The sequence below is a fragment of the Acanthochromis polyacanthus genome, chromosome 1 (assembly GCF_021347895.1).
Source record: "Acanthochromis polyacanthus isolate Apoly-LR-REF ecotype Palm Island chromosome 1, KAUST_Apoly_ChrSc, whole genome shotgun sequence".
NCBI classification, from domain to species: domain Eukaryota; kingdom Metazoa; phylum Chordata; class Actinopteri; family Pomacentridae; genus Acanthochromis; species Acanthochromis polyacanthus.
The window spans coordinates 37,831,198-37,845,344 of record NC_067113.1 but is presented as its reverse complement, the minus strand read 5'-3'; the positions used below and the strand labels follow the sequence as shown (position 1 = coordinate 37,845,344).

The 14,147-nt window shown below is 42.6% G+C and overlaps 2 protein-coding genes across 13 annotated transcripts; both read left to right on the top strand.

The window, feature by feature from the left end:
* The first annotated feature begins 1,164 nt into the window (after positions 1-1,164).
* LOC127536659 (NADH-ubiquinone oxidoreductase chain 5-like) lies at positions 1,165-7,385 on the top strand. Of its 12 annotated transcripts, none has more exons than XM_051957590.1 (4): positions 1,165-2,032; positions 3,937-4,022; positions 4,297-4,570; positions 4,813-7,385. In XM_051957590.1, exons 1-4 carry the CDS (start codon positions 1,947-1,949, stop codon positions 5,297-5,299), a joined length of 933 nt encoding a protein of 310 aa, XP_051813550.1. In that variant the 5' UTR covers positions 1,165-1,946; the 3' UTR covers positions 5,300-7,385. The 12 variants fall into 12 exon arrangements, 10 of the variants coding, with proteins under 10 accessions (XP_051813550.1, XP_051813545.1, XP_051813512.1 ...); XM_051957585.1 differs by having other exon boundaries at positions 1,165-2,378; XM_051957552.1 differs by having other exon boundaries at positions 1,165-2,378; positions 3,937-4,197; positions 4,485-4,570.
* Positions 7,386-7,752: 367 nt separating this feature from the next.
* LOC127533430 (uncharacterized) lies at positions 7,753-12,139 on the top strand. The gene is made up of 4 exons (XM_051946509.1): positions 7,753-9,713; positions 9,859-10,218; positions 11,278-11,853; positions 11,927-12,139. Exons 1-4 carry the CDS (start codon positions 8,676-8,678, stop codon positions 12,137-12,139), a joined length of 2,187 nt encoding a protein of 728 aa, XP_051802469.1. The 5' UTR covers positions 7,753-8,675.
* The last annotated feature ends 2,008 nt before the right edge of the window (positions 12,140-14,147 follow it).

Sequence of the window (14,147 nt, the reverse complement as noted above, 5' to 3'; positions counted from 1 at the left end):
CTGACGCATTCATAGTTTAGATTTTTACAGTGGAGCTCAAACCAGCAGAATATTTATCCCGGGAATCTCAGAAGGGATTCCTCCTAAAGTGCAGTTTATTCCATTCGCTGCCTCCAGTCCTGTCATTCCTCCTCTGCTGCTCCATCGCTGCCCCGATCCGGTTCCATTACATAACCTCTGATTTTTGTTTATTCGCTCGCTGCTGTTTGAGGACCTTCTGACCGCGTGAAGGAAGCAGTGGTTCAGCATCGTGTCTGCTGGCCGGGCTGTGGCAGCGAGCAGAAAGCTGCAGGACTGCAGTGTGTCCTGCAGATCCACGTGGCTTCACCTTCAGCCGGCAGCGGTGCAGCATCTGGATGCAGCCGACCGCAGCCAAACGCACACGTTGGCCTGCATCTTTTATTACGTTCAGCTCATTTCACAGAGTAATTACAGCCTCCGTCACGTCTCCTGCTCGTTAAAACCAGCAGCTATCCGACTGTTCCGTATCCGGGAACACCACTTCTTTCACATTATTCCTGGATAAAGACTGCAGCACTGACTGCATGTTAGTACCGGCTGAAAGCAGCTCAAGCTGTAAATTACATGTAACATTTCATGAGTCTGCACATCTTTCTGGTGTTTTTGAGAAACTGAATTAAAAATAGGGCAGTTTTCAAGCTGGTCCAAAACTACAACAGAAAAGATTTCAGCCTCAGTTTAACCCTGGTGTCGTTTAAAGTTTGAAAATTTGAAAAAAGAATATAGATTTTCACAGTGAAACGTCTGATGTCCACATTTTCAGCATTTTTGGGAAACATTTGAAAAATTTTTGGTGGGAAAAAAAGAAATGTTAAAAATGTTTCTTAAGAACATTCACAAAAAGATCAACAAAATCCAGTGAATTTTGCTGGATTTGGTGATTTTTTTTTATGTGAATGTTCTACAGGAAAATATTAGATGTTTTACTGATATATCTGTAATCACTTTAGATATTTTTAGGATTTTTTTGGAAGATTTGTACTCGTTTTTGAAAATATTTACAAGAATTTTCTTGCCAAATTTGGGGGATTTCTTTTGAATAAAAATTTGAAGGGAAACTTTTAAGACATTACTGGAATTTTCTTCCTGAAGGTTTTGCAAATTTAAAGTTAGAAAATGTGGGGGGGGGGGGGGGGAGAGAAATCAATATTTTCATGGTGAAACTTCTGTTGTCCACATTTTCAACATTTTTGGGAAATTTTTGAAAAATTTTTGGTGGAAAAAAAAATTGTTTTATTAAGAATATTCACCAAAAAATCAACCAAAATCCAGCCAATTTGGCTGGATTTTGGTTGATTTTTGTTTCCTGAACGTTCTTAAAGAAAATATCAGAAGTTTTACTGATGTGTATGGAATCACTTTAGATATTTTTAGGATTTTTAAAAAAGATTTTTACTCATTTTTTGAATGTACTGTTGTTGTTTACGGTTGTTGTTGCTTACAGTTGTTGGTGTTTACTGTGGTTGTTGTTGTTGTTTATGGTTGTTGTTTACGGGTGTTGTTGTTTTTGTTTACGATTGTTTTTGTTTGTTTGTTGTTGTTTGCAGTTTTTATTTATGGATGTTGTTTATGCTTGTTGTTGTTGATTATGGTTGTTGTTGTTTGTTTGTTGTTGTTTATGTTTGTTGTTGTTGTTTATGGGTGTTGTTGTTTATGGTTGTTGTTGTTGTTGTTATTTATTGTTGTTTATGTTTGTTGTTGTTTCAGGTTGTTATTGTTGTTTGTTTTTCTTGTTTATGGTTGTTGTTGTTGTTTATCATTGTTTTTTATGGTTGTTGTTTATGGTTATTTCAGGTTGTTGTTGTTGTTGTTGTTGTTTGTTTTTGTTATTTATGGTTGTTGTTGTTTATCATTGTTATTTATGGTTGTTGTTGTTTATCATTGTTGTTGTTTATGGTTGATGTTGTTCATCGTTGTTGTTATTTATGGTTGATGTTGTTCATCGTTGTTGTTGTTTAAGGTTGGTGTTGTTTATGGTTGTTGTTGTTTATGGTTGTTGTTGTTGTTTATGGTTGTTGTTGTTGTTGTTGTTTATTGTTGTTTATGTTTGTTGTTGTTTCAGGTTATTGTTGTTTGTTTTTCTTGTTTATGGTTGTTGTTGTTGTTTATCATTGTTTTTTATGGTTGTTGTTTATGGTTATTTCAGGTTGTTGTTGTTGTTGTTTGTTTTTGTTGTTTATGGTTGTTGTTGTTTATCATTGTTATTTGTGGTTGTTGTTGTTCATCATTGTTGTTGTTTATGGTTGATGTTGTTCATCGTTGTTGTTATTTATGGTTGTTGTTTATGCCGGTTGTTGTTGTTTAAGGTTGGTGTTGTTTATGGTTGTTGTTGTTTATGGTTGTTGTTGTTGTTTATGGTTGTTGTTGTTTCACGTTGTTGTTTATGGTGGTTGTTGTTTAAGGTTGTTGTTATTTATTGTTGATGTTATTTATGGTGGTTGTTGTTTAAGGTTGTTGTTGATGTTGTTTAAGGTTGTTGTTGTTTATGGTTGTTGTTGTTTATTGTTGTTATTTATGGTTGATGTTGTTGTTTATGGTTGGTGGTAGAGGTGAAACAGCTAATCGATTAAGATTAATTATTAAAATAGTTGTCAATTATTTTGGTCATCGATTAGTTGGTTAATAAGTCTGTTTTTACCGTAAGCGTCATGTTTCACGCATATTTTAAACCAGCCTGTAATCGCGGTGACCAGGTGTGGCAGTAATGAGCCAGTGTAGGTTTTATGTAACCAGAACTGCAGGAGAAGAAGCAAACAACCAATAGTTTGCCTTGCTTTAGGTCACATGATGTTCACTCATAGACTCGCGCTCAGCGGCTGTGTACTCACTGGGAAAGTCCAACAGGAGGTCCTCACATACTTCGGTGAGAAGCCAGTTTTCAAGGGAGAAAATCCGTTACAGTGGTGGAAGTCAAATGAGGTGAAGTACCCCTTTTTGTCAAGGTGAGCAAAGTCCTACCTCTGTATACCAAGCACTACTACACCAGCAGAGCGGCTGTTTTCTGCAGCAGGGAATATAGCCTCTAAAAAGAGAGCTAGCCTTAGCCCAGAGCATGTGGACATGCTAACATTTTTGCACTGCAATACAAAGTTCATGATTCATTCATTAGACGAATGTTTACATTGTTTGTAAAATTCACTTGTTTACTCTAAATATTCAGTTTTTTTAACTCTTAAAAATGTGACTTCCATTTAGGATCCTGAAATGACACTTTATTTTAAGTTTTGTTTACAGTTTCACAGCATGTTAATAAGCGATAAAACTCGTTCTCAGGTGAAATCTGTGTTTTTTTGGATAAAATAAAATGCAGTTAACAGCAAAATAGTTTCTATTTATTTAGTTCTAATATAGTTCACTACTTTTGGAGCCCTTACTTGTGATATTATTGTAGTATAGCTTAAAACACATGGGTGACCAGAAAATGCTTCTCTACAGGAAAGATGTTTTTAAAGTATAAATGTTGCCTTGGTGAAACTTCATTTAAGATCTTGTGACGTTGGATGTATGAGTATGGATGTGTTGATGAGTCACTGTTTGATTGCTGCTAATTGAGACAAACTAAAATCCAACTCTGGATAGGTTTTTGAAGAATTTAGAACATTGTAACATGGTTAAAAGCTCTTAAAATGTACGTTGAATGATATAGGCCCTTTATTAATATTTTACATTGGAAAATAAAGGTTGTTGTTGATGTTTACGGTTGTTGTTGGTGTTGTTGTTGTTTATGGTTGTTCTTGTTGTTGTTTATGGTGGTTGTTGTTTATGGTGGTTGTTGTTTACGGTTGTTGTTTATGGTTGTTCTTGTTTATGGTTGTTCTTGTTTATGGTGGTTGTTTACAGTTGTTTTCGTTTCAGGTTGTTGTTGATGTTTATGGTGGTTGTTGTTGTTTACAGTTGTTGTTGTTGTTGTTTCAGGTTGTTGTTGTTGATGTTTATGGTGGTTGTTGTTTACGGTTGTTGTTGCTTATGGTTGTTGTTGTTGTTTATGGTTGTTGTTTCAGGTTGTTGTTGTTTCAGGTTGTTGTTGTTGTTATTGTTTATGGTTGTTTACAGTTGTTGTTGCTTATGGTTGTTGTTGTTGTTGCTTATGGTTGTTGTTTCAGGTTGTTGTTGTTGATGTTTATGGCGGTTGATGTTTACGGTTGTTGTTGCTTATGGTTGTTGTTGTTGTTTATGGTTGTTGTTGTTGATGTTTATGGTGGTTGTTGTTTACGGTTGTTGTTGCTTATGGTTGTTGTTGTTTATGGTTGTTGTTTCAGGTTGTTGTTGTTTCAGGTTGTTGTTGTTGTTATTGTTTATGGTTGTTTACAGTTGTTGTTGCTTATGGTTGTTGTTGTTGTTGCTTATGGTTGTTGTTTCAGGTTGTTGTTGTTGTTTATGGTTGTTGTTTACAGTTGTTGTTGTTTCAGGTTGTTGTTGTTGTTTATGGTTGTTGTTGTTGTTTACAGTTGTTGTTGTTTCAGGTTGTTGTTGTTGATGTTTATGGTGGTTGTTGTTTACGGTTGTTGTTGCTTATGGTTGTTGTTGTTGTTTATGGTTGTTGTTTCAGGTTGTTGTTGTTGTTATTGTTTATGGTTGTTTACAGTTGTTGTTGCTTATGGTTGTTGTTGTTGTTGCTTATGGTTGTTGTTTCAGGTTGTTGTTGTTGATGTTTATGGCGGTTGATGTTTACGGTTGTTGTTGCTTATGGTTGTTGTTGTTGTTTATGGTTGTTGTTGTTGATGTTTATGGTGGTTGTTGTTTACGGTTGTTGTTGCTTATGGTTGTTGTTGTTTATGGTTGTTGTTTCAGGTTGTTGTTGTTTCAGGTTGTTGTTGTTGTTATTGTTTATGGTTGTTTACAGTTGTTGTTGCTTATGGTTGTTGTTGTTGTTGCTTATGGTTGTTGTTTCAGGTTGTTGTTGTTGTTGATGTTTATGGCGGTTGATGTTTACGGTTGTTGTTGCTTATGGTTGTTGTTGTTGATGTTTATGGTTGTTGTTGTTGATGTTTATGGTGGTTGTTGTTTACGGTTGTTGTTGCTTATGGTTGTTGTTTCAAGTTGTTGTTGTTGTTATTGTTTATGGTTGTTTACAGTTGTTGCTTATGGTTGTTGTTGTTGTTGTTTATGGTTGTTGTTTCAGGTTGTTGTTGTTGATGTTTATTGCGGTTGTTGTTTACGGTTGTTGTTGTTGTTGTTATTGTTTATGGTTGTTTACAGTTGTTGCTTATGGTTGTTGTTGTTGTTGTTTATGGTTGTTGTTTCAGGTTGTTATTGTTTCAGGTGGTTGTTGTTCTGACATTCAGCCTTTCAGCAGCTGTTCAAACAGTGTGTAGTGAATGGCAGCAGACTTGTAGGTTTATAAACTGATGACTTGTCCTCAGTGTGGATCTTAACGCTGCAGCTGAGATCACAGCAGAGAGAACATGATGTCTTCAGGAGGTCCTCTTCATTCCCACCTCTCCTGCTGTTAACTGAATCACACTGAACTGCTCTCGTTATCTGCTGGATGCATCAATTAGCCAGATCTGAGCGCCGGGACACCGTCCAACCGTCATGAATTCTGGCTGTAATCTGGTGAACTGGCGGGGATCTGCAGAACCCAATTAGGGGAAGCCGTCTGCTGCTGGCAGCGACTGGAGGACAAAGATCCACGAAAAAAAAACGTTTCTGACTTCAGCCTGAACACGATGAACTGAGAGGCTTTAGTTTGTCGTCTGATCTCAGAAATCAGTCCGTTTACAGCGTTAGCAGGGTCACTTTAAAGGTCTATGAGTTAAACACTGCTAAAAATCACTCACCTGGACAGGTAACAGTCTGCCACATAGAGACAAACATTCACAGCTCCAGATAATCTGGAATCGTTCACCCTGGTGTCGTCCTGTGTTCAGATTGATCCGTTTTAAAGTTTGAAAATGTGGAACAAAACTATTTTCACAGTGAAACTTCTGATGTTGAACATCTTCAACTTTTTTTTTAAACTTTTTGAACATTTTTTGGTGGAAAAAAAAAAGTTTCTTTCAGAACATTCACCAAAAAATCAACCAAAATCCAGCGGGCACCAAAGAATATAGTTTCCTTCTCTTAAAAATAAATCCAAAAATTCAGCAAAAAATTTCGACAAATTTCTGAAAATTTGCAAAACCTTCAGAAGAAAATTCCTTTAATTCCTTCAAGTTTCTTTTGAAAGTTTTTTAATCCCCCAAACCTGGTATGAAAATTCTTGTAAATATTTTTTTATGCAATAAGTTAAAATCTTCCAAATAAAATCCTAAAAATATCTAAAATGATTCCATATATATCAGTAAACCTTCTGGTATTTTCTGTAAGAACGTGCACATAAAGGTGATGTTCTTCAGAACCTTTTTTAACTTTTTTAATGATCCTGTCCTTCTGGTGGCTGAAGCTGCCGTCCATCCCAGACGGTTTGTTCCTGATAAACTGAATCAGACGCAGCAGAAGCGACGCCGCCTCCATTTTCCTGCAGCTTTTAAAATGGAAGTTTGAACCAGAGGCTGCTGCTGGTAGAAAAAGAGTTAAAAGAGAAACACCGTGGGTTTCCTCCTGAGTCCTGGTTCACGGCTCGGCCCCATCTTTGCTCTGGCAGTGATTCCCTGTTTGCTCAGGCGGCAGTGGAGGCTGCAGCTGAGCACCGTGCTGCTTTATATTTATACTTCTGTACCAGTGTGGCGTTACGTAAGCTCCTCGCTGCATTGTCTCTCTGCTCCCAGCGTTTCTGATGGAGCCTCATGCTAATCACCTCCATGCACTGAGGAGGAGCTGCCTGAAGCCTCCACCATCTCCAGCTGAGCCTCGGTGTGCTTTCACGGCTCTAATCACTGCAGATAATTAGTTGTGCTGCTGCAGAAGCTCCTCGCTAATATTTCTGGAGTCGTTGTGCTGTCAGGGAGCATCGCCCGGATTAGATGCATTTATGGGGATAAAAATAGAGCCGTGATAATGCGTCCCCTCTAAACGCCGTACATCTTGTTTGTAGGAACCGTGGGGTTGGGATTAGTCTCCCAGCTCCTCTCTGAAATGAGCTGTCGGTCATTCTGACGGCAAAGTTTTTTAATCTTTTCCAGTTTTTGGAGCGCCTCAAATGCGGCCGTCAGTCCGACTGGAAGTCCATCTGAGGAAAGTTCAGAAAGAGCTCCTTCAAAGTTTCTAACCCTGGTGTCGTCCCGCCGGTCCGAATCGACCCGTTTTAAAACTTTAGAAAAGTGGGAAAAAATTGAAACTTCTCATGTCCACATTTTTGGGAAATTCGTCAACATTTTTTGGTGGAAAAAAAAAGTTTCCTGAGAACATTCACAAAAAATGTTTTTTTGTGAATGAAGAAAATACAACAAGTTTTACTGATATGTATGGAACCACCTTAGATAGTTTTAGGATTTTTTTGAAGATTTTTACTCATTTTTAAAAAATATTTACAAGATGTTTCTTTTTTTTAATAAAAATTTAAGGAAAACTTTTAAGGAATTATTGGAATTTTCTTCCTGAAGGTTTGCAAATTTAAAATTTGAAAATGTGGAGAAAAAATCAATTCAGATATTTTTAGGATTTTTTAAAAAGATTTTTACTCATTTTGGAAAATATTTACAAGAATTTTCTTGCCAAATTTGGTGATTTTTTTAAAAATAAAACTTTTAATGGAAACCTTTCAGGAATTATTGGAATTTTCTTCCTGAAGGTTTGCACATTTTCTGAAATTTGGAGATTTTTTTTTTTTTTTGCTGAATTTTTGGATTTTTTTCAGACAAGGAAACAATATTTTTTGGTGCCCGTAAATGAGGACAACAGGAGACTCCATTAACAACAACAACAATAATAATAGTGATAATAATAATAATCCTATTAACAGGTGAATGTGGTCAGATCTGGACTGTTGCTTCCTCCGCCTCCATCCTTCCTCATCTTTATTTCGTCTTTCTTCATCTCCAGCCTGCTGATGTGCTTCCTGATGATCCAGGAGCATGAGAAGACCTCTGTGGTCTTCAGCTTTCCAACGTTACAGCACCAGCAGACGTTTCCCTTCTTCTGAACTGTGAAAAAGCACAAGAAGGGAGAAAATCCTGCAAACAAACTAAATCATTCCAGTTTTTTTCAATCTTACTTTCTCAGATTATTTTATCAGCTGATCTTTTTTGTTCCCCACTGAAGAAGATTTCAGATTATTATCATTATTATTATTATTATTATTGTTTTATTATTGTCTTTGAGTCGATACACAACCAGGTTTTCACACACTGCCTAAAAGCACACCACCATGTTTATCACAAACACTTGTTATTATTGCTGGTATTGAGGATTGTTCCTCATGGAGGCTGGTTCTACGCTCAAAGGAAGTGTGTTTGCTGGTTCGTAGTTCCTGTAAAGTCCTCTGTGTGGTGATGGACTCGTCGGTTTGGTTCTGCTGGTCCTGTCTCCATGTATGGTCAGTGGTCGGTTCTCCTGAAATCACTTCTCAGCCGTTTGGTCTTCTGCTGTTTGGAGCCCAGCTGTCCTCAGTCCGTCACTCTGAAGCTCCTTTCTGATCAGTTCCACCTGAACTCAGTGATGTTCTTCTGTTAGATGAAAGCAGGCGAGTTCAGAGAATGAAGGAGAACTCAAGAACTCTGCTGGAATCCTGAGACACTGGAGGAACCTGGTAGACTTAAAGAGTCCACATCTAGATGGAGGTCTGGATGGATGTTCTGATGGACGTCTGGGTGGATGTTCTGATGGAGGTCTGGATGGATGTTGTGATGGAGGCCTGGATGGATGTTGTGATGGACGTCTGGATGGATGTTCTGATGGACGTCTGGATGGATGTTGTGATGGAGGTCTGGATGGATGTTGTGATGGAGGTCTGGGTGGATGTTGTGATGGAGGTCTGGGTGGATGTTGTGATGGACGTCTGGATGGATGTTCTGATGGACGTCTGGATGGATGTTGTGATGGAGGTCTGGGTGGATGTTGTGATGGACGTCTGGATGGATGTTCTGATGGACGTCTGGATGGATGTTGTGATGGAGGTCTGGATGGATGTTGTGATGGAGGTCTGGATGGATGTTGTGATGGACGTCTGGATGGATGTTCTGATGGACGTCTGGATGGATGTTGTGATGGAGGTCTGGATGGATGTTGTGATGGAGGTCTGGATGGATGTTGTGATGGACGTCTGGATGGATGTTGTGATGGAGGTCTGGGTGGATGTTGTGATGGAGGTCTGGATGGATGTTGTGATGGAGGTCTGGGTGGATGTTGTGATGGAGGTCTGGATGGATGTTGTGATGGAGGTCTGGATGGATGTTGTGATGGAGGTCTGGATGGATGTTGTGATGGACGTCTGGATGGATGTTGTGATGGAGGTCTGGATGGATGTTGTGATGGAGGTCTGGATGGATGTTGTGATGGACGTCTGGATGGATGTTGTGATGGAGGTCTGGGTGGATGTTGTGATGGAGGTCTGGATGGATGTTGTGATGGAGGTCTGGGTGGATGTTGTGATGGAGGTCTGGATGGATGTTCTGATGGACGTCTGGATGGATGTTGTGATGGAGGTCTGGATGGATGTTGTGATGGAGGTCTGGGTGGATGTTGTGATGGAGGTCTGGGTGGATGTTGTGATGGAGGCCTGGATGGATGTTGTGATGGAGGTCTGGGTGGATGTTGTGATGGAGGTCTGGATGGATGTTCTGATGGACGTCTGGATGGATGTTGTGATGGAGGTCTGGATGGATGTTGTGATGGAGGTCTGGGTGGATGTTGTGATGGAGGTCTGGATGGATGTTGTGATGGAGGTCTGGGTGGATGTTGTGATGGAGGTCTGGGTGGATGTTGTGATGGACGTCTGGATGGATGTTTGTGATGGAGGCCTGGATGGATGTTGTGATGGAGGTCTGGGTGGATGTTGTGATGGAGGTCTGGATGGATGTTGTGATGGAGGTCTGGATGGATGTTGTGATGGAGGTCTGGGTGGATGTTGTGATGGACGTCTGGATGGATGTTCTGATGGACGTCTGGATGGATGTTGTGATGGAGGTCTGGATGGATGTTGTGATGGAGGTCTGGGTGGATGTTGTGATGGAGGTCTGGATGGATGTTGTGATGGAGGTCTGGGTGGATGTTGTGATGGAGGTCTGGATGGATGTTGTGATGGAAGTCTGGGTGGATGTTGTGATGGAGGTCTGGATGGATGTTCTGATGGACGTCTGGATGGATGTTGTGATGGAGGTCTGGATGGATGTTCTGATGGACGTCTGGATGGATGTTGTGATGGAGGCCTGGAGGATGTTGTGATGGAGGTCTGGGTGGATGTTGTGATGGAGGTCTGGGTGGATGTTGTGATGGACGTCTGGATGGATGTTGTGATGGAGGTCTGGATGGATGTTGTGATGGAGGTCTGGGTGGATGTTGTGATGGACGTCTGGATGGATGTTGTGATGGAGGTCTGGATGGATGTTGTGATGGAGGTCTGGGTGGATGTTTGTGATGGACGTCTGGATGGATGTTCTGATGGACGTCTGGATGGATGTTGTGATGGAGGTCTGGATGGATGTTGTGATGGAGGTCTGGATGGATGTTGTGATGGAGGTCTGGGTGGATGTTGTGATGGACGTCTGGATGGATGTTCTGATGGAGGTCTGGATGGATGTTGTGATGGAGGTCTGGATGGATGTTGTGATGGACGTCTGGATGGATGTTCTGATGGACGTCTGGATGGATGTTGTGATGGAGGTCTGGATGGATGTTGTGATGGAGGTCTGGAGGATGTTGTGATGGACGTCTGGATGGATGTTGTGATGGAGGTCTGGGTGGATGTTTGTGATGGAGGTCTGGATGGATGTTGTGATGGAGGTCTGGATGGATGTTGTGATGGAGGTCTGGGTGGATGTTGTGATGGAGGTCTGGTTGGATGTTGTGATGGAGGTCTGGATGGATGTTCTGATGGACGTCTGGATGGATGTTGTGATGGAGGTCTGGATGGATGTTGTGATGGGAGGTCTGGGTGGATGTTGTGATGGAGGTCTGGGTGGATGTTGTGATGGAGGTCTGGGTGGATGTTGTGATGGAGGCCTGGAATGGATGTTGTGATGGAGGTCTGGGTGGATGTTGTGATGGAGGTCTGGATGGATGTTGTGAATGGAGGTCTGGATGGATGTTGTGATGGAGGTCTGGGTGGATGTTGTGATGGAGGTCTGGATGGATGTTGTGATGGAGGTCTGGGTGGATGTTGTGATGGAGGTCTGGGTGGATGTTGTGATGGACGTCTGGATGGATGTTGTGATGGAGGCCTGGATGGATGTTGTGATGGAGGTCTGGGTGGATGTTGTGATGGAGGTCTGGATGGATGTTGTGATGGAGGTCTGGGTGGATGTTGTGATGGAGGTCTGGGTGGATGTTGTGATGGAGGTCTGGGTGGATGTTGTGATGGAGGTCTGGGTGGATGTTGTGATGGAGGTCTGGATGGATGTTGTGATGGAGGTCTGGGTGGATGTTGTGATGGAGGTCTGGGTGGATGTTGTGATGGACGTCTGGATGGATGTTGTGATGGAGGTCTGGATGGATGTTGTGATGGAGGTCTGGGTGGATGTTGTGATGGACGTCTGGATGGATGTTGTGATGGAGGTCTGGATGGATGTTGTGATGGAGGTCTGGGTGGATGTTGTGATGGAGGTCTGGGTGGATGTTGTGATGGAGGTCTGGGTGGATGTTGTGATGGACGTCTGGATGGATGTTGTGATGGAGGTCTGGATGGATGTTGTGATGGAGGTCTGGGTGGATGTTGTGATGGAGGTCTGGGTGGATGTTGTGATGGACGTCTGGATGGATGTTGTGATGGAGGTCTGGATGGATGTTGTGATGGAGGTCTGGGTGGATGTTGTGATGGGAGGTCTGGATGGATGTTGTGATGGAGGTCTGGATGGATGTTGTGATGGAGGTCTGGGTGGATGTTGTGATGGAGGTCTGGGTGGATGTTGTGATGGAGGTCTGGGTGGATGTTGTGATGGAGGTCTGGATGGATGTTGTGATGGAGGTCTGGGTGGATGTTCTGATGGAGGTCTGGGTGGATGTTCTGATGGAGGTCCACTCCAGTCCAGATTTAATTGGAGCTTTTTTCCATCAGAGTCTTTCTCTTGTCTACAGTTGTTGATGAACAGTCTGAAGCTGGAACTCCTTCAGAGGAGTCATAGAGTCTTGGTGGCCTCCCTCACTTGTAAATGTTCTTGTATCATCCTGGCCGAGTTTCTTTGGCATGTTCTTCAGGCTTCATGGTGTGGTTCTACCAGGAGAACCTCCTCCTGGTCCACATCCAGTCATACTCCAGCAGGCTACCTTCTACATCCTTTCATTTCACAGTTTAGTCGACGTGTCAGTCAGACCGATGCTGGTTTCTGATGAAAGCTTAATGTCTGGGAGTGGACTGATGGTAACACAAAATACATTTTAAAGTTTAAAAAGTATAATTAGGTGCAAATATCTGCATGTGCCAACTCATTTATTCTTTGTTGACGTAAAACTCCAGAACACACGTGAGAAATGAACCTTGAGTCAAACGTTCAGTCGGCTTCTGAGAGCAGAAGTCTTTGCTGCTCCTCAGATTTTAGCTGCTCTGTCCATCAGTCCTCCCCCTCCTGCTCAGTAATCTGTGCAGATGATGCAGGATTTAAAGCTCCAGTTGCATAAGAACCAATCTCCTGTATGGAGTGCAGCAGAGAGAAGGTGTTAAAGAGTGAATCTACCTGCTTCTGGAGCTGCCACTGACAAAACACACCAGCTTTTGGCTCAAAGTCAGCTCAATGTTCTGTAGAGAGGCGGTAAACTTGCTCAGAGTGGTGTTTTATGGAGGATCTCTGACCCTGACGTGGATTTACACTTGGTGAAAGACCTGCAGTTGTAGCTGAAGATGATGAGCCTAAATTTAACACTGAAGGATGAACAAGTTCAAGCATCATCTGAGGAAATGAAAGAAGTTCTGAATGAGTTGTTGTTGGTTTAATCTGAATCACAAAGATGAAGCATTTAAGACATTAAAGCTCTGAAAGCAGCCAAAGTGCGAACAGAAAATGAAGCGATGTGGGAAGTTAAAGGGTCAGTTTGGGAAAAATTAAAGTTCTGGAAAGAGAGATGATTCTTTAACATCAGCCATGAAAGCAATGGAAGCATCAGGATTAATAAAGTATCCAACCCCGCCCACCCACCCACCAACACCCGCCCACCCACCCACCCATCCACCAACACCCGCCCACCCACCAACACCCGCCCACCAACACCCGCCCACCCACCCACCAACACCCACCCACCCACCAACCACCCGACCTCCCGCCCACCAACACCCGCCCACCCACCAACACCGGCCCACCCACCACCAACACCGCCCACCCACCCACCAACACCCGACCTCGCCGCCCACCCATCCACCCATCCACCCGCCCACCATCCACCAACACCCGCCCACCACCAACACCCGCCCACCAACACCCGCCCACCCACCCATCCACCAACACCCGCCCACCCACCAACACCCGCCCACCCACCCACCCGCCCATCACCCACCCATCCACCCACCCATCCACCCGCCCATCCATCCATCCATCCATCCATCCATCCATCCATCCACCCGCCCATCCACCCGCCCATCCATCCATCCATCCATCCATCCATCCATCCATCCATCCATCCATCCACAGGGACAGGACTATTTCCTGGTCCGGCTTGGTTTTTCCTGGAGTTTGCTTTTCCCTGTAGCTTCAGAATGCTAACGTTGGGTGAAGCTCTCAGCAGCAGAGATGAATGCTGCCAATGTTGAATCCAGCGCAGCCTGACGGAGGTTATTTAAAACCTGCCACGCGGTCATTAGCTGCAGGCCGTGAGCGTAGACGGGAGCGCACGAGCAAACAGAAATGATTGCCTCGTTGTGATAATTAAGGGTTTTCAGCGAGCTGCTCAGCTGGCTCCAGGTCTGTGACATGGAAATGGAGACTCAGATGAGCTTACGTAACCTAATTGTTTAGCCTCGGAGGAGAGCTGCGGTTTAAATGGAAAGCATTGTGAGGGCCTGAATTAATCAGATATATGTAAACTGTGCTGAGGATGCTAATTATCCCCCCGCTGCCATCGACTTCCTGGATAAACTGTGATCATGGCTCTGAACTCACAGT